The sequence below is a fragment of the Ranitomeya imitator genome, chromosome 6 (genome assembly GCF_032444005.1).
Source record: "Ranitomeya imitator isolate aRanImi1 chromosome 6, aRanImi1.pri, whole genome shotgun sequence".
NCBI classification, from domain to species: domain Eukaryota; kingdom Metazoa; phylum Chordata; class Amphibia; order Anura; family Dendrobatidae; genus Ranitomeya; species Ranitomeya imitator.
The window spans coordinates 240,463,799-240,491,762 of NC_091287.1; the positions used below are offsets into that span (position 1 = coordinate 240,463,799).

The 27,964-nt window shown below is 46.8% G+C and overlaps 1 protein-coding gene across 2 annotated transcripts in view; it reads left to right on the forward strand.

Annotated features, from left to right (window-relative positions):
- ICE1 (interactor of little elongation complex ELL subunit 1) overlaps window positions 1–27,964 on the forward strand; it is a 132,068-nt gene that overhangs the window by 94,884 nt on the left and 9,220 nt on the right. For both annotated transcript variants that reach the window (XM_069730515.1, XM_069730516.1), the window contains one exon: window positions 16,845–16,951. In XM_069730515.1, coding sequence (XP_069586616.1) covers window positions 16,845–16,951 — 107 coding nt within the window. The remainder of the gene's footprint in view (window positions 1–16,844; window positions 16,952–27,964) is intronic.

The following is a 27,964-nucleotide window of genomic DNA, read 5'->3' on the forward strand; positions in this document are numbered from 1 at the left end:
AAAAATTGCGTAATGCATTCTAAATGATGGGATGCATAATGTATGCGTATTTTATGCGTTTATATAGCGAAAAAAAACGCAACGTGTGCACACAGCCTTAATGTATAGAGTATAGATTCTGAATTCAGATGCTTCTTGGGTATTAGAAAGATTCACAAATTCAAATGTAATAAGCCCCAAAATTGTGGTTGAGGCTGGAGGCATATGCTTGTCACATATTTGACAATTAATGATGCCCATCCTTCAGTCTCTTAGCACAGTGACTCCTGCACAACAACATGATTTGCTGACTTCTGTTATGCCAGTGATTTCTTGTATTGAGATGCCTGCTGTAATACCAATCTTCTGAGCTGCCGCTCAGCAGACCCAATCAAATCAAAAGCTGTACAGCAGAAATGGAGAAAATAAAAAAGGCCTAATTTTCAGTATATGTTAATAATTGGTAAATGTCACTTTCCCATCCAGTGATTTGGGTATTTACAATTAACAAATTTGCAAGGGGCTTGTCTCACAAACTAAGCACAATTTAACCTATTCGTGACATAAGACCTGATTGCATGTCATGATGAGGAAAGGGTTCCCACAAATTGATGGTACAGTTGCTTCATGGCGATCATGCAGGCACATAAGCTGTGCCTGCACAGTCGCCACCAAGATCTCAGCTTAAGTGATGGCCAAGCTCCGCTCACACCTCCCCAGGCTATTTAACTCACTAAATGGTGCAATCAATAGAAATCACATCATTCAGAAGGCAAGGCGGCTCCCTTTACCAACTGAACAAAACCCCCACAATGTAATCAGGAGCTGCTAATGGTATTCATGTCAACCGGTCAAATATTGCCGTCTGCCGTCTACAGTGGCCTGTTAAGTTTTAAGGTACCTTCACACTGAACAACTTAACAACGATATCGCTAGCGATCCGTGACGTTGCAGCGTCCTGGATAGCGATATCATTGTGTTTGACATGCAGCAGCCATCTGGATCCTGCTGTGACATCGTTGGTCGAAGCAGAAAGGCCAGAACTTTATTTCGTCGCTCGATCTCCCGCAGACATCGCTGAATCGGCGTGTGTGACGCTGATTCAGCGATGTCTTCACTGGTAACCAGGGTAAACATCGGGTTACTAAGCGCAGGGCCGCGCTTAGTAACCCAATGTTTACCCTGGTTACCAGTGTAAATGTAAAAAAAAAAAAACACTACATACTTACATTCCGGTGTCTGTGCCCCGGCGTTCTGCTTCCCTGCACTGACTGAGCGCCGGCTGGCCGTAAAGCACAGCGTTGACGTCACCGCTCTGCTTTATGGCTGGCGCTTACACAGTGCAGGGAAGCAGAACGCCGGGGTACAGACACCGGAATGTAAGTATGTAGTGTTTGGGGTTTTTTTACATTTACACTGGTATCCAGGGTAAACATCGGGTTACTAAGCACGGCCCTGCGCTTAGTAACCCGATGTTTACCCTGGTTACCCGGGGACTTTGGCATCGTTGGTCGCTGGAGAGCTGTCTGTGTGACAGCTCTCCAGCGACCACACAGCGACGCTGCAGCGATCGGGATCGTTGTCTAGATCACTGCAGCGTTGCTAAATGTGACGGTACCTTCAGTCACACTAAACGACTTAAAGGGACACTGTCACCTGGATTTGGAGGGAACAATCTTCAGCCATGGAGGCGGGGTTTTGGGGTTATTGATTTACCCTTTCCTTACCCGCTGGCTGCAATATTGGATTGAAGTTCATTCTCTGTCCTCCATAGTACACGCCTGCGCAAGGTAAGATTGCCATGTGCAGGCGTGTACTACGGAGGACAGAGAATGAACTTCAATCCAATATTGCAGCCAGCATGCAGCCAGCGGGTAAGGAAAGGGTGAATCAAAAACCCCAAAACCCCGCCTCCATGGCTGAAGAATGTTCCCTCTAAATCCAGGTGACAGTGTCCCTTTAACGATCACGACCAGCGATACGACCTGCCCGTGATCGTTGGTAAGTCGTTGTGTGGTCGCTGGGGAGCTGTCACACAGACAGCTCTCTCCAGCGACCAACGATCAGGGGAACGACTTCGGCATCGTTGAAACTGTCTTCAATGATGACGAAGTCCCCCTGCAGCACCCGGGTAACCAGGGTAAACATCGGGTTACTAAGTGCAGGGCCGCGCTTAGTAACCCGATATTTACCCTGGTTACCATTGTAAAAGTAAAAAAAAAAAAAACACTACATACTCACATTCTGATGTCTGTCACGTCCCCCGCTGGCGTCCACAGGGTTAAAACTGCTTTCGGCAAGAGCGCTGCTAATGCACGCGCTGCTGCCGAGAGCTTCCCTGCACTGACTGTGTCAGCGCCGGCAGTAACAGCGGTGACGTCACCGCTGTGCTCTGCTTTACGGCCGGCGCTGACAGTCAGTGCAGGGAAGCTCTCGGCCAGAGCGCGTGCATTAGCAGCGCTCCTGCCGAAAGCAGTTTTAACCCTGTGGATGCCGGGGGACGTGACACATCAGAATGTGAGTATGTACTGTTTTTTTGTTTGTTTTTTTTAAACTATTACAATGGTAACCAGGGTAAATATCGGGTTACTAAGCGCGGCCCTGCGCTTAGTAACCCAATATTTACCCTGGTTACAAGTGAACACATCGCTGGATCGGCGTCACACACGCCGATCCAGCTATGACAGCGGGTGATCAGCGACCAAAAAATGGTTCTGATCATTTCCCAACGATCTCCCAGCAGGGGCCTGATCGTTGGTCGCTGTCACATATAACGAGATCGTTAGCGGGATGGTTGCTACGTCACCAAAAGCGTGACGTTGCAAAGATATCGTTAACGATATCGTTGTGTGACTCCAGCTTTAGACCATGCCAGAAGTATGGTCTAAAAGGCAATTTGTTAGTGTAAGGCCACATTAAGTATTTTACATCAGTATTTGTAAGCCATAATCAATCAAGAATAGAACAATCAAAGGAAAAGTATAATAGAAACACGTCACCACTTCTGCACTTTTCACCCACTCCTGGTTTTGATTAACAAATACTGATGTAAAATTCTGACCAAATGCTGAATGTGTGAACTTGACCTAATAATGACAGTACGCATTGCAGTGCATGTATATTGCAATGCATTACAACAGTCATCAAAGTATTAAAAGTTGAAGTCCCATAGAGAGGGACTAAGTAAAAAAAAAAAAAAAAAAAGTAATAGTTACTTTTAGATTTTTCATTAAAAAAAATACACACCATAAACAACAAAAAAGTTTAAAAAAAATAAAAATTTTAAATTAGACCTACCGGTAATTATATTTCAAGAAGTCCACCATGACAGCACAGGAGGAGGTAGTCCTATTAATCCTTTAGGGACAGGAAACACACAAAAGGTTAAAAGCCTGCCCTTTTCACCTTACCCCGAGTGTCTTTTACCAATCACTACCCCAGGATGGATGCAACTCTATTTTATTGAACTCTTACATACAAATGTTAAACTCACATCCGTTTCAGAATTCAGGGGATGGAATTATTATTATTATTATTATTTATTATTGGAATGTAATGGTGCTGTCATGATGGACTCCTGGAGATATAATTACCGGTAGGTCTAATTGCTATTTTCCCCAGGACTTCACTCATGACAGCACGACAGGAGAAATACCAAATAAATGGCATTATACACTGCCTGTAGGACCTTTCTTCCGTAAGCCAATTGCTGACCTGACATCACATCTAACTTGTAGGGTTTACAGAAGGTCGTTATATTAGACCAAGTTGCAGCCCTGTAAGTCTGGTCTGTGGAAGTCCCTGCTCGTTCAGCCCAGGAAACAGAAATCACCCTTGTGAAGTGGGCTTTAATTTTAAGCGGGGAATTTTTATTTATTTTTTCTCCGACTCGTATGCTAGTGCAATGGTTGACGTGATGCACCTAGACAAAGTTTATCTCTAGACTTTTTTACCCTTATTCTTTCCTGCATATTGTATGAATAGATTAGAGTCCTGCCTCTAGGTAGCTGTGATCTCTGTTTAGCGCATCACTTCCCTTCTCACGTCTAGTGTGTGAAACCGCTTCTCTTTCTCATTCTTTGGGAGGTGACAAAAAGATGGAAGAACGATCTCTTGGCTCAAATTTGTCTCGGACACTACCTTCAGCAAAAAGTATGGGCCTAAATATTAACCGATCGTCTAGGATCTGGAAATAGGGATCCCTACCTGACAGTGCCTGCAATTCACCCAAGCGTTTAGCATAGGTAGGTGACTGCCACCAAGAATGCTGTCTTCATAGAGAGAAAGTTGATGCCGGATTCTTCCTGAAGCTCAAAGGGAGATTTGCACAACTTACCTAACACGAGTTTTAAGTCCCATAGTGGAACGGTGTCTCTGGTTTTGGGTCTTTACCTGGTAATGTCTCGAGAGAACTTTGCCACCCAAGGGTGGTCCGCTAAAGGAAAGTCCATAAAGGCGCTAAGGGCAGAGACTTGTACCTATAGTGTACTAGGCCTCAGGCCCATCTCAAATCCTAGAACTAAAAACACATGGGCTACTTGCACAGTGAACAAGTCTGTAGAAACCTGTGCACACCACCAAGAAACTTAAAGACACAAAAAGAGCACAGCGAGTTCAAAAATACTCTGTTGTAAAGAAGTCACAGTAAATGAGCAAGTGCTGGTCAAAAAATGAAAAAAATACAGGGTATTTAGTTAATACTTTTTTTGCAAAGAAATGTATATTAAGCTGCTCCACCAATCGCTAATGTATACCCATAATAGAGCAGTCCTATCTAATGTGTATATAATCCCTATCTGATGTATTAAAAACCTGATCATCTGTATAGTACCTGTGTAAGCAGGGTTCTCAAATCCTCTCTGGAGGAAGTCCAATATTCTGGGAATGTCTGGGCGGGCTACGCTCGAAGTAGATTCCCCCGCGTAAGAACAGAACCTCTTCCATATTTTGGAATAGATCATTGATGTCACTGATATCCTACTCGCCTGCATGGTAGTTATCACCTTGTCTGATAGCCCACTGGAGGTTAGGATTTTCCGCTCATGATCCAGTCGTCAGGTGCAGAAAACGAGGGGCTGGGTGCCAGAGGGGACTCTGGGACAGCAGGTCGCCTCTGTCTGGAAGGGGAACCGGATCTTTCAAAGGCATGTGGTGTAATACTGGAAACCAACTCCTCTTGGGCCAAAACGGGGCTAATAATATCACTATGGCCTGTTCTTCTGACTTTCCTCAGGACCTTCGGTATGAGAGGAAAGGGGGGAAATGCATACAGAAGACCTTCCCAACTCTGAGATATGGCATCTATGCCTTCTGGGTTGTCCCCTGGATTCATGGAGAAGAATCTTGCCGCCTTCGCGTTCTTCATGGTCGCAAACAGGTCTATATGTGGTGTTCCCCATCTCCAAGTCAACTGGTGGAATACTTCCGGGTTCAGTTCCCTTTCGGAGGACCAAAGTTTTTCTCTGCTGAGAAAATCTGTTATGTTTTCAGAGCCATTTAAGTGCACCGCGGAGATGGACTTGAATGTTCCTTTCTGCCTACCGAAATATATTTTCTGTTAAGGACTGTAGGAGCTGGCCCATTGGAGCTCTTTGGCCCTCCGGAAAGGAAACTGCTGTGACGTCTGACAGCACTTTCACATGACGATCCCTGACCGTATCCCGACAACATTGCAGAGTCTCCCATACTGCCTTTAGCTCTCTGTAATTGGATGATCTTTCCTGGTCTTCCGAGGACCATGTACCCTGCAGGAAATGACCCTCCACCTCTGCGACCTATCCCTTCAAGCTTGCATCAGTGGTAATACGGATGCAGGGAGAAAGGATCCATGGCACTACTTCCGAGATTGTTCCTGGATGTCCACCATGACAGGGAATTCCTCGGACTGGCGGGGATTCTCATCTTTCTGTCAAAGCCAGAGTGTTACCTGTTCCAGGATGTAAGGACCGAACCCTGAAGCCGTCTTGAATCAGTCAGACTCCAAGTTACGCTTGGAATGCAGGATGTCATCAGGCCTAGGCTCCTCATGGCGTATCTGATGGAGATTGTCCTCTTTCTCTGAAAAACCCGGATCCTGCTTTTGAGTTCTTCCTGTTTTATGCAGGGTAGGGAAGACATCCTGCTATGGGAATCAAGGAGGATCCCTAAAAACACATTCTGGGTCCCTGTACATAGGTCGGATTTCTCCCAGTTCAATTGTCAACCAAGGCCCTCTAGAATGTTGATATTCTGGGGTAGTTGTTGATTGAGGGGAATAGCAAAGTCTGCCATCAGCAGGATGTTGTCCAGGTAGGGGACCACGATAATCCCTTGCCTTCTCAGAAAAGCTGCCACCTCCGTCATTATCTTTGTAAAGTTGCGAAGGGCTGAGGATAGGCCAAATGGAACGCACGTAAACTGGAAATGTTGGCCCCAAACCAGATTGTTTAAAGGGGGCCTCTGATATTGGCTGTGGTTTGGGTGAATTGGCACATGATGGTATGCATCTCTCAGATCTAAAGTGCACATGGCGTTGTCTGTCCCTATTAGCTGGATGCTTGATTTTGTCTCCATTTTGAATCTCCTGTACCTGACCCACTGATTCAGGGGCTTTAGACTTATGATGGTTCAATATTTTCCCGAAGGCTTTTTTTATGGAGAACAGGGAGGAGTAGTGACCCTGACCTTTCTCTAAAACAGGAACCGGCTTGACTACCCCCAACTCTAAGAGCTTCCTGACATCTGTCCAGAACCTGTTTTGCGGAGAGGAACTGTGGTTTGGTGGTGCAAAACCGTTTGGGTGGAAGATGGGGAAAGTCTATCCTGTAACCTTCCCCTATGGTCTGCGGGAACCACTGGTTGTCCGTTATGGTTCCCCATTCTCCCAGGAAAAACTGCAGTCTCCCCACTTCCCCCCACCTTCCTGGTGTCAAGACCTTCAATGTCAGCTGGAGGAGAACTGGGTGGATATACCCTTACCTCCCTTGGGGTAACTCCACCTGTCTGATTTACCCTTCCCCTTATAGTCCTGCCTAGGGGACTGACGTGGCCTACGAAAGGAACGGAATCTCCTGGCTTTTTCCTCCGGGAACTACTTGTCATCATCTAGTACTGGACTGAAGACATGTATATCTGAGAAAGGTATAGAGCAGAGCTTGCTTTTAGACTGGCTGTCGCCTGACCATGTTATAAGCCAGATGGCCTGCCGCACCTAGCTACAAAGCACATTACTACCAGCTGCAAACCTAACAGACTCCGCTGAAGCATCTGCCATAAACTTCGTTGTCATCTTTAACATAGGAAGGGACTCTGATATGACGTCTCTCGGGGTGATATCTAGGTGGACAGTTTGTCAATCCAGACTTACATGGACCTAGCTACCGAGGTGGCCACTATATTAGTCTTAATATCCGCCACCAAAGACTCCCAACTCTTCTAAAACAGTCCTTCTGGTTTTCTATCCATGGTGTCCCGCAGACAGGAAGAGACTTCAAACGGTATAGAGGTCTTTTTTGCCACTCTGGGGATTTCCTCCCACTCCTTGATCTCCAAAAGGTCAAAGGAGAGACAGACCTTAAAGTCCTGAGGGATGACAAGGTGTTTTTCTGTATCTTCCCATTCTTCCAGGATCATAGCTCTTATGTGCTGGTTTCCCGGGAACATTATATTCCTTTGCGTTCTCAAACGTCTCATCCTGAATTGTGCGAGGAACCTCCGTTTCTTCAATTTTCATAGTCGCTCTAACTGCCTTCAATGGGTCGTATTTTCAGATGAGAAAAAATTTCTTCCTCTCCTCTAACGGCCTCTGGGAAAATTTTCTTCACTGTCCTCAGCCTCTTCATCTGAGTAGTACAAGTATGGGTACACTTGCTCCGAGGATACCTTCATCTCCCATCTGGCTCTCTTGTGACGGTAGGTGCTTGGATCCATCTGCGGCATGAGACTGGCTATGGTGCTCTGGACCTCTTCCCTAATTATGACCTGCATATCCGATAAGAAGGGCACTTGTTCTTCTTTCAGGAATTTTGCAACATACTCCGCACATAACTGCTTTGTGTATAAATCCACTAATTTAGTGTTGCATGTTGAGCATCTCCTCATTCTTTTCGGGAAGAGGAGCCGTATCTTAAGGGAATCCTAATGCAAAATACTGAACATTTTCTATTCTTACAGAGTGACCACTAACGTGGTTAAAGCAAGCGCTATGAGGTTACTTACACTTGCCAAGGATTCCTCGGCTAGTGCTTCTGAGCGGGGCCTATTAACCTCCATGGTTCAGACTGTGCACACCACCCGTTCTATGAGTACCCTTTTAAAGGCTCTTAGCTTGTCCAGGTGGCCATCAGATTACTCCTATAGCTCTTTCATGCATTCGTGGTTGGAACGCACGTTGCAGCGCCCCGATGGGAAGTTCCCCTCTAAACCGGAAGGGTGAATCCTCGAAAGGTGTCCGGACGGAAACTAGTTGCATGCTGGAATGCACGCTCACTGGTGCAACCGGAAATCATCAGCCAGCAGCGTCGTGGAGCCAAGAGCCCTCAGGAGAGGGAAGCTGCAAGGTCGGGAACTCTCTTGCTCCACTGACAATCTCAGGGACCCCCCTCCCAGTGAGGTATCAGCGACTGAGTCTCTTGACAGCATGAATGGAAGAGATTCAGTCCCCTCCGATCCTGCTGAACCCCGGTTAGTATCGCGCTCCTCTTGCGTGCCCTGGGGGGGTTAGGCGGAATGGGGGGCTTTTAACCTCTTGTGTGTTTCCTGTCCCTAGAGGATAAATAAAACTACCTCCTGTCGTGCTGTCATGAGGGACAACCTGGGGAAAATATATTATGTCAATAATTGCACATATATTAATGTAAAATCAAAATTAAATGACCAAAGTACACATTTGTTATTGCCTCGTCCTTAAAAATCTGATTTATAAATCTCACATTTAGTCTTGTCAGTAAAAATAGCAAAAATTGTAAATCATACGGCCGAACAAAACGTAAAATAAAACTTGATCATAAAGATATATGTAAGTAGGCATGGTATAGCTGAAAACTTCTAGCTCCACAAGCATCAAACACTCATTCTTCTCAGTCAGCAGAAAAATAGAAATGCTACAGCTCTCAAGGAATAAGGTCATGCAAAAACATTTTTATGGCCTTGCTTTTATTGTGCAAAAGCAGCAAAACAAAAAACAATGTGCCGTATTTTGCTGACTACAGTAAATTTTGGGAAGGAGAAGGGGAGATTTTTTTTTTGGTAATAAAATGTGGTGCATACGGGGGTGGAACGGGGTCCCTAAAAATTAATGGGATTTGTAAATTTTGCTGCAATAATGAGAAAATACTTCTAATTCATTCACCCTTCAAACTTTTTTTTTTTAAACCGGTCATGAAGTACAATGTGCCGTACAAAAACACTTTCAGAATTACTGGGATTTTTTAGAAGCATTCCAGAGATACTACAACATAAAGTGACGCAGGTCAGCATTTAAAAAAAAAAAAAATTGGCCTGCTTCTGGAAGGTGAAAGCAGACTGTGGCGGGAAGAGGTTAATCATTAGATCTTGGAATATTAAGTTCCACAATTGGATGTGTTTAAAAAAATAATAAATTCCTGTGCTGAGATCTTATAAATGTGCCCCTGCTGTGTACTGTGTAATGGCTGTGTCTCACTGTACAGGAACATGGTCTGATCATACCACAGCTCCTGGGCAGGGGGAACGCGAAAGAGATTATACAGACAGGACAGCACAGGATCACAGCTGATTCTTTCTTTGAGGTAAAACATTGTTTAAAAGGGCTGTAATGTCTGTATACAATTATTCCAAGATCTAGTGATTAAAATGTACTTTATTCAGGGGACAACCCTTTACATTTCCCTAAAGATCTAGTTAACAAATAGGTGTTTGCCCACTCTTCACTTAGATTTTGTAGTGATTACACCCTTTCTCCATCGTCTCATTGGGGGACACAGGACTGTGGGGTGTATGCTACTGCCGCCAGGAGGGTGACACGAAGCAGACACAAAAAAAGTTAGCTCCTCCTCCATAGTATACACCTTGACACTGGCCCAGACAGCTCCAGTTTATGCTTAGTGTCCATAGGAGGCACATCTCTGGGTTTCCCCAGATACATTTTCTCTGAGGATAAGACAGGGGCGACGGACCCCTTCAAAAGGATCCGATCTCCCCAAACCAACAACGGGCGAGCACGTGGAGTGTCGCCTCCACGTATCCTCTCCCGCAACGTGAGACCTCGTTTGCCGGACTAAAACCTGACCACCCTGAGGTAACGGAACCCTAGGTTGTACAGGCATACATACTTTGTCCGTGCAGCCTCCACTTCATCAACAATGCACTGTCTGCGGTGTTTAAAGGAGGCAGACGGTCCCTCTCCTCACCTTCTAAGGGTGTGAGGAGTTAGGGTGCCTGCACCGTATATATATATATATATATATATATATATATATATATATATATATATATATATATATATATATATATATATATATATATATATATATATATTTGCATATGTATACATATGTGCGTTTCTCTGACCTCATGCTCTGTCAAGAGGCTGCGGGGGGGCTCCTGCTTCATCGCGCGTTCTGTTGGTGCAAAGCGCCATACTGCACCCGGCGCGGTGCTGGTTTCCGGATTTCTCCCTATAGCAAGGACACGGGCGGAAGTCCCGCCCCTATCGGCTACTTCCGGTTTTGGACCTTCGGCCTGTTGCATCATGGATCCTGTAGTTTTCAGCAAGGACATGGGCGGAAGTCCCGCCCCCATCGGCTTCGTTTACTTCTGGCCGCGTGCACCCAGCTTTCCTGGGAGAGTTCAGGGAAAGAAAAATCAAGCCCCCTGCTTCGGCCTATTCCCGGGCCGTGGGCCGGTAACTCCTCCCCCTTTTTCTTCTCGGAGCACATCCGCCCTGTAATCTGGAACATAAGGGAGGTTTTGCACAGAAGCATGGTTCAGTATCGGGTCAAGACATACGGGGACACAGGACTGGGGTAAGTGCTGCTTCCCTCAGCCTGACAGCGGCATTGTTTTAGACTCAGTAGCTCATGAAGGGTACGGATCATAGCAGCAGCAATAGTCATCATGTCTAGAAAGACTCATACAGTCCTGTATACCTCATGTATTACCTGTCGGTCTGCTTTTCCGCATGCGCAAATTAACTATCTCTGTGAGGCTTGCGACTCCGAACGTTCTCAGGAACCCCCGCCTGCTACCCTGTCAGGTGTGCCTGTACCTGAGACTGCGGTATCGCCCCCTGAGTGGGTCATATCCTTAACGCAATCTATGGCGTCACTAACAAAGGCGGTTGAGTCCCTTCAAGCCCCTGTCAGGGACATTCATCCGCCTGTTTCGGAAAGATCCTCCGATTCTCAGGATCCTCCGGCCTGCAGGGGCCATGCTCCCTCTAGGCAGACGCGGGGGAAACGAACCCACACAGCGTCTCCCGGTCCGTCGGGTGCATCAGCATCTTTGAATTCCGTCTCTCGCTCTCCCTCACCTGTGGAAATGAGTGAACACGGTTCGGACTATGACTCAGAACGGTCTCTTGATTTAGAAGCTCCTGATTATCAGGAATCAGTTGACAGTCTCATTGAGGCCGTTAACCAGACTTTGGGAGTAGAGGATGTGGCCACCTTACCTTCAGGTCATTAAGGTGTTTTTTAAGAAATTCAAGCAACCTCATAAGGTGTTTTCTACTCATCCTGAGTTTGAGGATTTGGTCCAACGCCACATGGAGCGACCGGATAAACGTTTCTTAGGCCAGAAGGCCCTAGGTGCAAGGTAGCCTTTCGCACCAGAGCTTCGTAAAAAGTGTGCAGAATCCACTTCAGTGGATCCCCCCCGTGTCCCGTTTGGCCTCTAACACGCTGCTGTCTCGACCCAATGGGTCTGCTACTAAGGATCCGACTGATCGGCTCATAGAGAGTCTAGCTCGGTCTGTTTGAGGCTTCAGGTTCAGCCCTCGCACCGTCTTTTGCGGCGACATGGGTTGCCAAAGCCATGATAGCTTGGTCAGAGTCCGTAACTAAGGCTCTTCAGGATAGGGGGTTACCTATAGAAGTGACAGAGATGTCTAATCAGATATCTTTAGCTGGAAACTATCTGATTAATGCATCCTTGGATGCGGCAAATTGTGCAGCATTGGCAGCTGCAAATGCTATTTCTATCAGAAGGGCTATATGGCTGAGAACTTGGCGGGCGGACTCTACCTCAAAAAAGTCCCTTACATCTCTTCCTTATCAAAGTGGCCGACTATTTGGCGCAAAGTTAGATCAGCTTATATCTGATACCACAGGAGGAAAGAGCAATTTTCTTCCACAACAAAAAATTAAACAACCATTTCGTCGCCAATTTCAAGCAAGATTTAAATCCTTTCGTAACACCCGGTGGACTGCAGCGCCAAGCTCAGTTCCTCCAAGTCGGTCTAACCAAGACACAGAGCACCAGGTTTCATATAGGACCAATCCATTGGCAAGAATGCGATCCCAACCGCCAAGATCAAGGGGATCTAGATATCCGCAGTTTTCGGCTAAATGACTGGAGGCAGCCTCATGTCGTTTCCAACAGAGTAGGCGGTCGCCTACTACTGTTCCATCAGTCCTGGCTGTCGGTCGTTCACGACAGATGGGTAAGAGAACTGGTGGTTTCAGGGTACAAAATAGAGTTTATCACTCTCCCTCCAGGCCGTTTTTTTCCGTCCAGTCTTCCCAGTTCAAAATCCCGCTTACGAGCTTTATTCAAAGCAGTCGAGTCTCTTCAGTTCAACGGGGTCATTGTCCCCGTTCCAAAGGAAGAAAGGTTCCAAGGATTCTATTCCAATCTGTTTACAGTTCCCAAGAAGGATGGGGCCGTAAGACCCATTCTGGACCTAAAGTGTTTGAACAAATTTGTCAGCACTCGTCACTTCCGTATGGAGTCTCTCCGCTCTGTCATTGCGGCTATGGAAAAGGGAGAATTCCTAGCTTCCATAGACATTCAAGATGCAAATCTGCACGTCCCCATATTTCTTCCACATCAAAAATATTTACGTTTTTCCATAGGCGAACTGCACTTCCAATTCACGGCGTTAACCTTTCGGGCTCGCCACCGCTCCCAGGACACAGGTAATGGCAACAGTTGTGTCCATCCTGCACTCTCGGGGCATAGTCATTCTGCCATACTTAGACGACCTCTTGGTCAAGGGGTCAACTTTTCGGGCATGCAAAGAGAACGTTCGCATCACTTTGGACACTCTATCCCGCCTAGGGTGGCTGGTCAATTTAAAGAAGTCATCTCTAGTACCATCTCGAAAGATTTCTTTTTTAGGGATGGTCCTCGACACCTCTCGGGGTCTGACTGTCCTCCCCCAGGACAAAGTACTCTGCCTCCGGCAGGAAGCGAGAATTCTTCGGCAGCCGAGTTCCCACTCAATCCGGTTCTGCATGAAGGTCTTGGGAAGGATGGTGGCTGCTATAGAAGCAGTACCATTCGCCCAATTCCATCTTCGCCCACTTCAACAAGCACTTTTGACAGCCTGGGACAGGAGTCCTTTTTCTCTCAATCTCAGGTGTAGTCTGTCACCCCGGGTCAGGCAATCCCTGATATGGTGGATAAGGAGTTCCTCTCTGCAGCAGGGGAAAGCCTTTCCTCCAGACCATTGGCTGGTAGTCACTAAAAACGCCAGTCTTCTCGGTTGGGGAGCAGTGTTTCGCCAACACACAGCACAGGGACGTTGGTCCCCAAGGGAATCATCTCTTCCGATCATTCTGTTGGAAATAAAGGCGATTTGGCTGGCACTGCAGCACTTTCACCATTTTCTGGCGGGTCGCCCGGTCCGGATCCAATCGGACAATGCCACGGCTGTGGCCTACATAAATCATCAGGGGGGCACCCGCAGCAGGTCAGCTATGCACGAGGTAGAGCAAGTCCTCCGCTGGGCCGAAAACAACCATTCGGTGATCTCGGCAGTTCACATCCCGGGCAAGGAGAACTGGGCAGTGGATTTTTTGAGCCGACAGGGTCTTGCGTCCGCTGGGGAACCCCGGACGTGGATCTAATGGCCTCCGGGTTGAATGCCAAGGTACCCAGGTTCGTCGCACGGTATCGAGATCCAAGAACAATCGCCATAGACGCACTAGTCCTATCTTGGAACCAGTTTTTTCTTCCATATCTGTTTCCCCCTCTGGCGCTGCTCCCAAAGGTAGTCAGGAAGATCAAGACAGAGGGAGTTCCAGCAATACTAGTCGCCCCAGATTGGCCTCGGAGGTCATGGTATGCAGACCTGGTACAGCTGATTGCCGGGGTTCCTTGGCAACTTCCAATACAGCCAGATCTTCTGTCGCAGGGGCCGATATTCCGCCAGAACTTAGAGGCCCTGCGTTTGACGGCCTGGCCATTGAATCCTGGATTCTGACCCAGGCCGGTTTTTCTCAAAAGGTAGCTTCCACTGATTAATGCTCGAAAGACCGTTTCGGCGTGCATTTACCACCACACCTGGAAAGTCTTTCTCTCATGGTGCAGGAAGCAGGGTCTTCCTCCTCTACGGTTCTCCATTCCTAATAATATTTTAGCTTTTCTCCAAGCTGGTCTAGACTCAGGTCTCGCACCAAGTACCCTTAGAAGGCAAATATCAGCCTTATCGGTTCTTTTTCAGCGCAGGATCGCTATCAATTCGCAAGTAAAAACTTTTTTGCAGGGAGTCTCACATGGTTTCCCCTTACAGAGCTCCACCAGAAGCTTGGGACCTTAACTTGGTCTTGAGTGCTCTTCAGGAAGCTCCATTTGAGCCCCTCCAAGACGTCTCTTTAACGTATCTTTCTTGGAAGGTTTTGTTCTTGGTAGCTATAACCTCCATTAGGCGGGTATCGGAATTGGCGGCCTTGTCCTGCCAGGCTCCGTTTTTACAATTTCATCAGGATAAGGTGGTGCTAAGACCAGCACCTTCTTTTTTGCCAAAGGTAGTTTCCTCATTTCACATCAATGAGGACATTGTCTTGCCTTCTTTTTGTCCCGCGCCAACACACCGTGTGGAAAAAGCTCTCCATACCCTGGATCTGGTGAGAGCTCTGAGAAGATGCGTTTCTCGGACCGCTTCTTTTCGACAGACGGATGTCCTGTTCATTCTTCCTGTGGGTCATAGAAAGGGACTCGCAGCCTCTAGGCCGACCTTAGCCAGATGGATACGAGCCACCATTCAGGAGGCCTACCGCATCAAGGGCGTAGCCATCCCAGCTGGGATCAGGGCACACTCTACTCAAGCGGTAGGGGCTTCCTGGGCACTTCGGCACCAAGCATCAGCAGAACAGGTTTGCAAAGCGGCAACTTGGTCCAGCCTGCACACCTTCTCTAAACATTATAATATCCACTCTCAGGCCTCTGCTGATGCAAGTTTGGGAAGGAGGATTCTTCAGGCTGCGGTATCACACCTATAGGCGGTAAGTGCCTAGGGGTTTATTCCAGTGAGTCTTCTTCCCACCCTGGGACTGCTTTGGGACATCCCACAGTCCTGTGTCCCCCAATGAGACGATGGAGAAACAGGGATTTTTGTGTTACTCACCGTAAAATCCTTTTCTCCGTGTCGTTCATTGGGGGACACAGCTCCCTCCCTATTCATCTTTTTGATTGTCAATGGGGTTGTTCAGACAGTAGAACTATTCTAGACATGTTGGCCTTGCTCTAATGCTGTTTTTTCTCTATCTCCTACTGCTTGTGCACCAAACTGGAGCTGTCTGGGCCAGTGTCAAGGTGTATACTATGGGGGAGGAGCTAACTTTTTTGTGTCTACTTAGTGTCAGCCTCCTGGCGGCAGTAGCATACACCCCACAGTCCTGTGTCCCCCAATGAACGACTCGGAGAAAAGGATTTTACGGTGAGTAACACAAAAATCCCTGTTTTTTTGTCAAAACATCTTGGACCCGATACATGAAGACTACAGTAGTGTTTTGTACAGTTGTGATGATGGCAGTGCTGGAGTAAGTAACGCCAAATTCACTGAGGCTTTGCATCTCCTCAAGAAATGTTACTCCAGTTAGTGGAGGAAACTAATGAATTTGCTGGGTTGGCTTTGTCGCATTCCGTCCTGTGTCATCTCTGCCCAGTTTTCTTGTCCCCACTAGCTCAGCCATAAAAATGTGATGTCGCAAAATGTTTGCCCAACTTCAAGTTGCATAAAATTTATTCAGAGTGTTTTACCCCAAAATTCTGGCAAAAACATCTTAATGTATTGGTGCTCCGCTTTCTTCTGTGTTTGGTTTAAAAAAAAAAATGTGTATTTCACATTTTCCATTTTTTGGGGAAACTTACCAGTTATGCATTCTCACATATTGAAGTACTGGTATGGCTGTATATAGCAGCTTGTCCCTCAATAAGATTACCCTTTTTTTTGTAAGTTACGATGTGACTGCAATGCATGTGACGGAAGCCGTAGAAGTGCATTGACACTCTTCACCCCATTGTTTTGCCCATGTCCATCCTGATTTGTATATGGCTACTTCACTATTTTTTTTTTTTTTTTAACCAGTGCCTAGACAAGTGTTTCCCAACTCCAATCCTCAAGACCCACCAACTGGTCATGTTTTCAGGATTTCCTTAGTATTGCCAGGTGGTGGAATTGTTGCTTGTGCAATACTAAGGAAATCCTGAAAACATGACTTGTTGGAGAGCCTTGAGGACTGCCATTGGAAAGCACTGGTCTAAGCAGACATACTACTATATTTATATATATAAAAATGTATTGACTAGTTTACTTAAAAATTCTTGACCGCTTTGGCTACTTACGGTATATTCAGTTTCTGCAATTATATGTATTTTTTATGATATCATGACTCCTGAATGAGATTTTCAGTCTGAGAGGTGTAATAATGTTTAGAGTGCCTTTAATCTTTGCTGTTTCTTAGTAAAGAACTTTGGCCGATATTGGATAAGTGGGTGAAACGGAAGAAGGGCAACTTGACTATTCAATTTGTCCCAGACATTATTATTGCTACTGTCCTTCGCCTCGTTGGTAAGTGTTTATAGATATTCTTTTAAAAAATGATCTTTCTTTCTGCTTTTTGTGTATTGTTTTCACTTGCCCATCAAGTGATTGGAATTTTACTTTATTAAAAATTATTTTTATCTTTTTTCTGTTGGTGTTCACACAAAAAATGTAAAAAATATACAATACAGACCAAAAGTTTGGACACACCTTCTCATTTAAAGATTTTTCTATATTTTCATGACTGAAAATTGTATATTCACACTGAAGGCATCAAAACTATGAATTAACACATGTGGAATTATATACTTAACAAAAAAGTGTGAATCAACTGAAATTATGTCTTATATTCTAGGTTCTTCAAAGTAGTCACCTTTTTGCTTTGATGACTGCTTTGCACACTCTTGGCATTCTCTTGATGAGCTTCAAGAGGTAGTCACCGGGAATGGTTTTCACTTCACAGGTGTGCCCTGTCAGGTTTAATAAGTGGGATTTTCCCTTCACCATGACAGCGCCGCACGTGAGAGATGGCATCCGCCCCCAGGAACAGGAAACCTGTAGCAGAGATATAAGAATGGGGCGGCCCCTCTCTCCTCAGTTTAGTTTCCTGTTCCTGCAGGTGGACACCTGTCGCAGAGCTCCTACCTCCGGAGGGATCTCCCTCTGATGATTCCGGTCCGGAGGCCGAGGTCCGCGGGGGGGCCAGCCATAGTCGGCGGCATCGCGTGCGGTGCTGTCCGGTGTCGGGCTGCTGGGTCCGCGCCATCCCTTTCCCTCGCTGGACTCCCCGGCGACCGCTCTGTGCAGGAGGCCGGTCCGGGGATATGAGGGCGTGTCCTTCACTGACGCTGGCGCCGAAGTGAAGGATGACGACTTCCGGTCGCAGGAAGTGACGTCACACGCCGAGGGAGCCGGTGTGCTGGACACTTCCGGGCGGAAGCTGATCCAGTGGCGCGCACACCGCTCCTCTATAAGATACAGCAGCAGAGAGGAGTCGCTGGTCCTGCTCTTCAGACGGAGATGACCGAACCAGCGGTAGATCCGGAGCTGCTGATGCCTGCGCCCAGAATGTCGGAAGACACTCAAGCTGCAGCGGTACCCAGGGTCCTGGAGGGGTGAGTGCCTTTGTAAGGCAAGCTACACACACTGATACCCTGTGCACTATGTTTTATAGGAAGGGAAAGCCACCTCCAAGCAAAAGAATAGGGTCTGTCCACTATGTAAAGAAAAACTCCCTAGGCTATACAGTAAAAAGATCTGCCAGCCCTGTATCGACAGAACAGTTGCGGAGGAATCTTCTTCCCTATTGTAAAACATTAAAACAATTATACGGGAGGAAGTTAAATCTACAGTTAAAGAACAGTTGAAACATCACACAAAGGAGACCCCCCCCCTCCCCCAACAAGTGAGCAAGGGTCGGACATAGATTCAGGGGATGAGCCGGGAGGCTTAACCCCCTCTGATGCCTCAGATTTAGACTCCTCAGATGAGGAGTATGGCCACCCATGTTTTCAGTCGGAGGACATTGGGAAGCTGCTCAAACTTGTCAGAACGACTATGGGGGTAGAGACCCCTAGAGAACCACGGACAATCCAAGACACCATGTTTAGTAACTTGGAGGAGAAGAAGCGAAAGTTTTTTCCCTTCCATGATAACATAATCAAATTAATAAAACGTGAGTGGAAAAAGCCTAATAAAAAGATGTCCGTCCCTCAGGCATTAAAACGCAAATACCCCTTTGATGAGGAAGTCTGTGAAAAGTGGGATAAGGCTCCTAAACTAGATGCAGCCATCGCTAGCACCTCTAAAGGGGTTGCGTTACCATTTGAAGACATGGGAGCCCTAAGGGACCCCCTCGACAAAAAAGCAGATGCTTTTCTAAAGTCGGCTTGGGAAGCAGCGACATGGTCATTTAAACCCGGGGTTGCTGCCACTTGCACGGCACGTGCTATGGTCAAGTGGTTAGAGGAGTTAAGTGACCAAATCAAAAACAAATGCCCGAGAGAGAGGCTTCTGGAAGCATTACCCTCTCTGCAAGGCGCCGCAAGATTCCTAGCAGACGCCTCGATAGATTCGGTTAGAAGTGCCGCACGTGTGTGTGCGTTATTCAATTCAGGAAGGAGAACATTATGGCTAAAAAATTGGACAGCTGACTTCCAATCAAAGGTCAAACTCTGTGGAGTACCCTGTGAAGGGCAATACCTTTTTGGAAAAGCTCTAGACGAGATCCTTGAGAAAGCGTCAAACAAAAAGAAGCGGTTTCCACCTCCTTCCTTTCCCAGGCGCCGATGGGATACCTCTCGTTCGTCCTTTCGTGGTGGATATAGAGGGACCCGCGGCCGATCAGATGACAGGTCTAGTCGAGGCAGACCCTGGAGAGAGCGAAAGGAAAGGGGATTCCTTTTCAACAAGCCTCCCCCCAAGCCTGATCCCAAAAGTCAGTGACGCCAGCATTCCGGTGGGGGGAAGACTCCGGCGGTTTGTCCATCACTGGGCAGCGCTGCCGGCTTCTCAATGGATAACAAATTTGTCAGAGGGTCTGAGGTTCAAGTTCTCCAACCTCCCACCAAATCGTGTAAAAATGACCCAGGTGGCGGGAAAAAATCAGGCCATATTAGAAAGAGAAATTTATCTCCTCATGCAAAAAGAGGTGTTAGTAGAAGTACCCCATCAAGAGATAGGGAAAGGGTTCTACAGCACTTTAATTCTAACACCAAAACCAGACGGCTCGCTGAGAGTAATATTCAACCTAAAGGCCCTAAACCATTACATTCAAATAGACAAATTCAAGATGGAAACTTTAAAGACTGCAGTAAAAGTACTCGACCCAAACTGTTACATGGTGGTGATCGATCTTACAGACGCTTACTACCATGTGCCAATCGCTGTCCAACACCAACAATATCTAAGATTAGTGGTAAATCTGGGGGAAACCCCTGTCCATCTACAATATCAATGTCTTCCTTTTGGGGTAGCCATAGCGCCCCGTATATTCACAAAAATTATTTCCGAAGTAGCATCTTTCGTCAGAAAAGAGGACATAATGTTGGTACCCTATTTTGACGATTTTTTGATAATAGCAAAAAACAAAGAAAGTTGCGAAAAAGCGGCCGCAAGAGTACTGGAGGTGCTGACCAGTTTAGGATGGATGATAAACCTGAAAAAATCAAGGCTTGTCCCAACTCAAACTCAAGAATTCCTCGGAATCGTGTTAGATTCAGTCAAGCAGGAGTGTGTCCTCCCACAGAGGAAAGTTCAATCTATTCAGCAGAGTACAGTCATTCCAACTACAACAGACTATCTCTCTGAGGAATGCAATGTCACTCTTAGGAGTCCTAACGGCAACAATTCCAGCAACGCGATGGGCACAAAGCCACACACGAGAGTTACAATGGCAGATACTAGCCGAACAAGAAAGAAATCCATACAATCTGAATCGGAAGATTCTTCTATCACCAAAGGTTCAAAACTCACTAGAGTGGTGGCTGAAAACAGAAAATCTAACCAACGCAGTGCCATGGTCAGTACGAGATCCAGTAGTCATTACTACCGATGCGAGTCCGTGGGGTTGGGGGGCACACTTAGGAGATCAGGTCCTACAGGGTCAATGGGGGAGCCCAATGACAACAGCGTCCTCCAATCTAAAAGAATTGTCTGCGGTAAGACTAGCACTTCTTCATATAGGAAAAAGGATTCTGGGAAGACATGTGGTGGTGTTGTCCGACAACAACACAACGATAGCTTATATAAACCGCCAAGGGGGCACAAGATCAACATCCCTTATGGCAGAGGCCAAAGAACTTTTTATATGGGCCGAAAACAACCTTCTTTCACTAACCGGAACATACTTGAAAGGATCAGAGAATCAAGTAGCCGACTACTTAAGCCGTCACACGTTGCATCAGGGGGAGTGGTCCCTGAACCAGCGAGTATTTGGGAAAATATGTGCCAGCTGGGGCGTTCCAGACATAGACCTGTTCGCCACAAAACAAAATCGGAAGGTGAAGAGGTTCTATTCTCTGAACCCAAGAGAACACCCGGAGGGGGTAGACGCGTTCCTATATCGGTGGAACTTCCATCTAGCATACGCATTCCCCCCAATACCATTAATCCCGACAGTCCTCAGGAAAATTCGGGAAGACAAAGCACGAGTAATCCTCATAGCTCCCTTTTGGCCGAAAAGAGCATGGTTCACGTGGCTCAGGCGCATGTCTCTCGGACCCGTGGATCTTTCCGGATGCCCCGGATCTCCTGTACCAAGGGCCAGTTCAACATCCCCAAGTTCACAGGTTGCATCTCACCGCCTGGAACTTGAAAGGGGACTTCTGTTAGCAAAAGGATTCTCAAGCCCTTTGGTGACCACATTGCTCGCTAGCAGGAAAAAAGTCACCTCAGACAAATACCAGAAAATCTGGCAAAAATTCCTAGATTTCTCGGGGCGACATTTGTCGAACTCTGGTCAACAGGTCCCGGTAAAGGAAATCCTTGAATTTCTCCAAAAAGGGTTGGAAAAAGGTCTGTCTACTAGCACCTTAAAGGTGCAAGTCTCTGCCCTTGGTGCACTGTTTGATCATAAACTGGCTGACCACCCTTGGGTCTATAGGTTCATTCGAGCCTCCTTTACTTCCAGACCCTCAAAATTAATACCGAAGGTAGCTCCCTGGGATTTAAATTTAGTTTTAAAGGCTCTAACCGTTTCCCCCTTTGAACCGCTTGATTCTATATCAATAAAATCCTTGACTCTAAAAACGGTTCTCCTAGTTGCCTTAACGTCTGCCCGCCGTACTTGTGAGTTACAAGCTATGTCGGTGAACCCTCCTTACACTACTTTCCATGATGACAAAGTAGTTATTAAAGCCGACCCTGCCTTTCTTCCGAAGGCCAATTCTAAATTTCATAGAGACCAGGAAATTATTCTGCCCTCTTTTTGTTCCCAACCAAAATCCCAGGGGGAGAAAACCTTCCATTGTCTCGATGTCAGACGCTGCCTCCTTCAATACTTAGAGGCCACAAAATCTTGGCGTCAGTCATCGGCCCTTTTTGTCACCTTTCAGGGGACAAACAGGGGAAAAAAGGCCTCAAAGGCAACTATTGCACGGTGGTTGCGTACGGCTATTTCACTTTCGTATTCTTTTTCTGGTCAAGTTCCCCCACAGGGTGTTACGGCTCACTCCACGCGTGCTATAGCCACTTCCTGGGCGGAAAGGGCTAACGCCTCGATAGAACAGATTTGTAAAGCGGCAGTATGGTCATCACCCTCTACCTTCTTCCGACATTATAGGTTAGACTTAGGTCAATCAGACTTGTCTTTTGGGAGAAAGGTGTTGTCTGCTGTCGTCCCACCCTAGGAATCTTCTATTTCTTCCTCTCACGTGCGGCGCTGTCATGGTGAAGGGAAAAATGATTACTTACGGGTAATTTGATTTTCCAGAACCATGACAGCGCCGCATTAATTCCCGCCCTATCTTGGTGATGGTTGTGTGATTCACAAAAAAAAAACAAAAAACTTATTGTATATAAGTAAATGTATATATGCAAAATATATGTGTAGACAGAAGCTAACGAAAGATTATACAAATGTAAATATGATACATAACTGTGTACTAACAAAGCGGTCATCTTCCATACTCTGGAAACAAACTGAGGAGAGAGGGGCCGCCCCATTCTTATATCTCTACTACAGGTTTCCTGTTCCTGGGGGCGGATGCCATCTCTCACGTGCGGCGCTGTCATGGTTCTGGAAAATCAAATTACCCGTAAGTAATTATCATTTTCTTGCCTTATAAATGGGGTCGGGACCATTAGTTGGGTTGTGCAGAATTCTGGTGGATACACAGCTGATATTCCTACTGAATAGACTGTTAGAATTTGTATTATGGCAAGAAAAAAGCAGCTAAGTAAAGAAAAACAAGTGGCCATCATTACTTTAAGAAATGAAGGTCAGTCAGTCCGAAAAATTGGGAAAACTTTGAAAGTGTCACCAAGTGCAGTGGCAAAAACCATCAAGCGCTACAAAGAAACTGGCTCACATGCAGACCGCACCAGGAAAGGAAGACCAAGAGTCACCTCTGCTTCTGAGGATGTTTATCCGAGTCACCAGCCTCAGAATTCACAGGTTAGCAGCAGCTCAGATTAGAGACCAGGTCAATGCCACACAGAGTTCTAGCAGCAGACTCATCTCTACAACAACTGTTAAGAGGAGACTTTGTGCAGCAGGCCTTTATGGTAAAATGGCTGCTAGGAAACCACTGCTAAGGACAGGCAACAAGCAGAAGAGACTTGTTTGGGCTAAAGAACACGAGGAATGGACATTAGACCAGTGGAAATCTGTGCTTTGGTCTGATGAATCCAAATTTGAGATCTTTGGTTCCAACCACCGTGTCTTTGTGCGACGCAGAAAAGGTGAACGGATGGACTCTACATGCCTGGTTCCCACCGTGAAGCATGGAGGAGGTGGTGTGGGGGTGCTTTGCTGCTGACACTGTTGGGGATTTATTCAAAATTGAAGGCATAGTGAACCAGCATGGCTACCACAGCATCTTGCAGCGGCATGCTATTCCATCCGGTTTGCGTTTAGTTGGACCATCATTTATTTTTCAACAGGACAATGGCCCCAAACACCTCCAGGCTGTGTTAGGGCTATTTGACCAAGAAGGAGAGTGATGGGGTACTACGCCAGATGACCTGGCCTCCACAGTCACCAGACCTGAACCCAATCGAGATGGTTTGGGGTGAGCTGGACTGCAGAGTGAAGGCAAAAGACACAAGTGCTAAGCATCTCTGGGAACTCCTTCAAGATTGTTGGAAGACCATTTCCGGTGACTACCACTTGAAGCTCATCAAGAGAATGCCATGAGTGTGCAAAGCAGTCATCAAAGCAAAAGGTGGCTACTTTAAAAAACCTAGAATATAAGACATATTTTCAGTTGTTTCACACTTTAAGTATATAATTCCACATGTGTTAATTCATAGATTTGATGCCTTCCGTGTGAATGTACAATTTTCATAGTCATGAAAATACAGAAAAATCTTTAAATGAGGTGTCAAAAATTTTGGTCTGTACTGTACATCCCACTCCGTTTTTCCCATCTTATAAAGTACTAGTACATTCTTAGCATATGCCATTGGGTCTAACTTTTGGGACCTGCACCGATCCTGAGAATGAAGGGGACCCAGTGTTGATTTCGAACTGATGATTACTGGACTCTGAACAATGATGTAGCTTACATTCTACTCTTGTCAAGTTATTTTTCATCTAAAGCTTATGGTTTCCAGGGGTCCTTTTTTTTGTTTTTCCTTTTAAACCCCTAGAATTTTCATTGTGCACTCAAGTAGATTGTGAGCACTTGCCATTTATCAGTAGAACCCAAAGACTTTTCTTTTAGGGTTTTCAGAAAATTGGATAGTGGTGTAATAAAATCACTAAGATTTTTTAAATAAAACAATTTAAAGTTGTTGCCCAATAGTGAACAACTCCTTTTTTTCTAACTCCACAGTCCATCGTAAAATAACTGTATATAAATCTTGTGATCTCAGCATAATATTCTGTGTTCCTTAGCAATCACTGATTGGCTGCAGCCTTTATGCTGAAGGTGATCAGTGGCAGCTGATCTACTGCAACAGTCACGTGACATAAGTGTAACATGACCACCAAGGGCACACAGCTATGCAACTGGAGGAACAGCGCCTATTCCAGGAGGCAAGAATACTGTTTTTTTATGTGATGGTGTGGAACAGTTAAGAAGGGGTTGTCAGCAGTGGACAATCTATTCATGCTGGCAAGCTTGGCACACTGGTTTTCGCTGGAACTCAATTTAATTTTTTATTCTCTTCCCAAAGATAGTTCTCCTTCGTCTCATTGGGGGACACAGGACTGTGGGTGTATGCTACTGCCGCCAGGAGGCTGACACTAAGTAGATAAAAAAAAATAAAAAAATTAGCTCCTCCGACGACATATACACCCTGACACTGGCCGAGACAGCTCCAGTTTATGCTTAATGTCCATAGGAGGCACATCTCTGGGTTTTTTCCCCAGATTCTTTTCCCTCCACTTCATCACCAATGCCCTGACAGCGGTGATTGAGAGGCAGACGGTCCCTCTCCTCACCTCCTGAAGGGGTGACGGAGTTAGGGTTCCTGCACAGTCTTATACATAAGCCCCCCCCCCCCCCCCCCCCTCTGACCTTGTTTTCGGCGGTGGTGGGCTGGAGGGCTCCGACAGCTCTGATTTATTTTTTCTGCCAGGATGGCGCGGGTTTGTTCCGCAGCAGTGGCGCTGTTGGAAACTATATCCCGGGTACTTCCCTGGGCGCCGGCTAATCAAGTCCCCGGCTCTTGACATGTTAGGCTGCGGGTGGAAGTTCCGCCCCCTTTTTACCACGTCTTCTTCCAGCGGTCACGCCCCCTCCCCGGGAAGGATCCAGGAGCGAAAATCTAGACCCCGGCTTCTGCCTGTAGTAGGCCGCAGCCAGAAAAATCCTTCCCCCCTCGCGGTGGATCCGCCCTCCAATTGAACGCACTGTGTTATAAGGATGGTGCGAACACTTCTCCCGGTGACAGCCTTCACCACAGGCACGGGGACTCAGGACTGGGGTAAGTGCTACTCCCCCCAGCCTGACAGCTGAAATACTTGATTCAGCAGTGTTATTTTTTTGAGGGTGTGATTGTCAGCACCAGCAGCAGAGTCACCATGTCTAGAAGGACTAAGTCTCACACGGTTTTATATACCACGTGTGTTGCCTGTCGGTCTGCTTTTCCGCGTGCCCAAAGCAACCGTCTCTGTGAGGCCTGCGATTCCGCTCAGGAGCCCTCCCCTGTGTCTCTGACCAGTGTGCCTGTATCTGAGACTGCGGTGTCCCCCCCTGAATGGGTCGCATCCTTGACACTGTCTATGTCGACCTTAACTAAGGTGATCGAGTCCCCCCAGATCCCGGCTGGGGCCAGGGACGACGGTTCATCTGTCTTAGAAAAATCCTCCGGTTCACAGGAACCTCCTGCCTGCATGGGCCGCGCTCCCTCTAGGCAGACGCGGGGGAAACAAACCCATACAGCGTCTCCCGGTCCGACAGGTACATCTGCATCCTGGAGTTCCATGTCCCGTTCTCCCTTTCCTGCAGAGGTGAGTGAACATGGTTCGGACTATGACTCCGAAGGTTCTCTCGATTTAGAGGCTCCTGATTACCAGGAGTCAGTAGACAGCCTCATCGAGGCCGTTAGTCAAACCTTGGGAGTGGAGGACGAAGCCACCTTGACTTCCGGTCATAAGGTGTCTTTTAAGATGTTCAAGCGGCCTCATAAAATTTTTTCCGATAATCCTGAATTTGAGGACCTAGTCCAGCGCCACATGGAAAGGCCAGACAGGCGCTTCTCGGGTCAAAAAGCTCTAAGTGCAAGATATCCTTTTTCCCCTGAGTTACGTAAAAAGTGGACGGAATCTCCTGCGGTAGATCCACCTGTTTCTCGTTTGCTTCTAATACTCTCTTATCCCTGCCCAATGGTTCCTCTATTAGGGATCCAACGGATCGGCTCATAGAGAGTCTAGCTCGTTCTATTTTTGAGGCCTCTGGCTCAGCTCTCACGCCCTCTTTTGCGGCGACCTGGGTAGCAAAAGCCATTTTATCCTGGTCAGAATCTTTGACCAAGGTTCTTCAGGATAGAGGATTACTGATAGATGTGACGGAAATGTCAAATCAGATAGATTTAGCCGGAAGTTACCTGATCAATGCATCCTTGGATGCAGCAAATTATGCTGCATTCGCAGCTGCTAATGCAATATCCATTAGAAGGGCTCTATGGTTGTGAACTTGGCGGGCAGACTGCCTCAAAGAAATCTCTTACAAGTCTCCCCTATCAGAGCGGCCGACTTTTTTGTAAAAAGTTGGATCAACTCATTTCAGATACCACAGGAGGAAAGAGTAATTTTCTCCCACAACAAAAAGTTAAACAACCGTTTCGTCGCCAATTTCAGGCGAGGTTTAAGCCCTTTCGTAACTCCATGTGGACCACAGCGGCAAACCCTGTCGGTCTAGCCAAGACAGAGACCATCCGGTCTCATATAGAGCCAACCCATCGGGAAGAATGCCGTCCCAATGGCCAAGGTCAAGGGGATCTATATCCCATCAGTCCTCAGCCAAATGACTGGAGGCATACGCGTCTCGTTTCCAACAGAGTAGGGGGTCGTCTGCTCCTGTTTTGTCAGTCTTGGCTCACAGTCGTTTCCGACAGATGGGTAAGAGACCTCGTGTCTTCAGGGTACAAGATAGAGTTCCTATCTTACCCCGAGCCGATTTTTTCCATCCATTCTCCCCAGTTCAAAAACCCGTACGCAAGCGTTGGTCAAAGCCGTCGAACCCCTTCAGATCAACGGGGTAATTTCTCCCGTCCCAAGGGAGCAAAGGTTTCAAGGGTTTTATTCCAACCTGTTCATCTTTCCCAAAAAGGACGGAACAGTAAGGCCCATTTTGGACCTAATTGGGCAGCGGACTTTCTCAGCAGTCAGGGCCTTGCGTCAGGGGAATGGTCTTTCCATCCTGACATTTTTTTGCAGATATCCCAGCATTGGGGAACCCCGGACGTGGATCTAATGGCCTCAGGATTGAATGCCAAGGTACCTAAATTCTTCGCCCGGTATTGAGATCCACAGGCAATCACGGTGGATGCATTAGTTCTACCTTGGAACCAGTTTCGAATCCCATATCTGTTTCTCCCTCTGGCACTACTCCCGAAGGTGGTCAAGATAGAGGGAGTTCCTGCAATTCTAGTGGCCCCAGATTGGCCACGTCGGTCATGGTGCACAGACCTGGTGCAGTTGCTCGCCAAAGCTCCTTGGCAGCTGTCAACCCATCTGGATCTTCTGTCTCAAGGCCCGATATTTCACCAGAACTCAGAGGCTCTGCATTTGACAGTCTGGCTGTTGAATCTTGGATTCTGACGCAGGCCGGGTTTTCTCAGAAAGTTGCTGATACTATGATTAGCGCCCGGAAATCCACCTCAGCATGAATTTATCACCACACCTGGAAGTATTACCTTTCATGGTGCAGG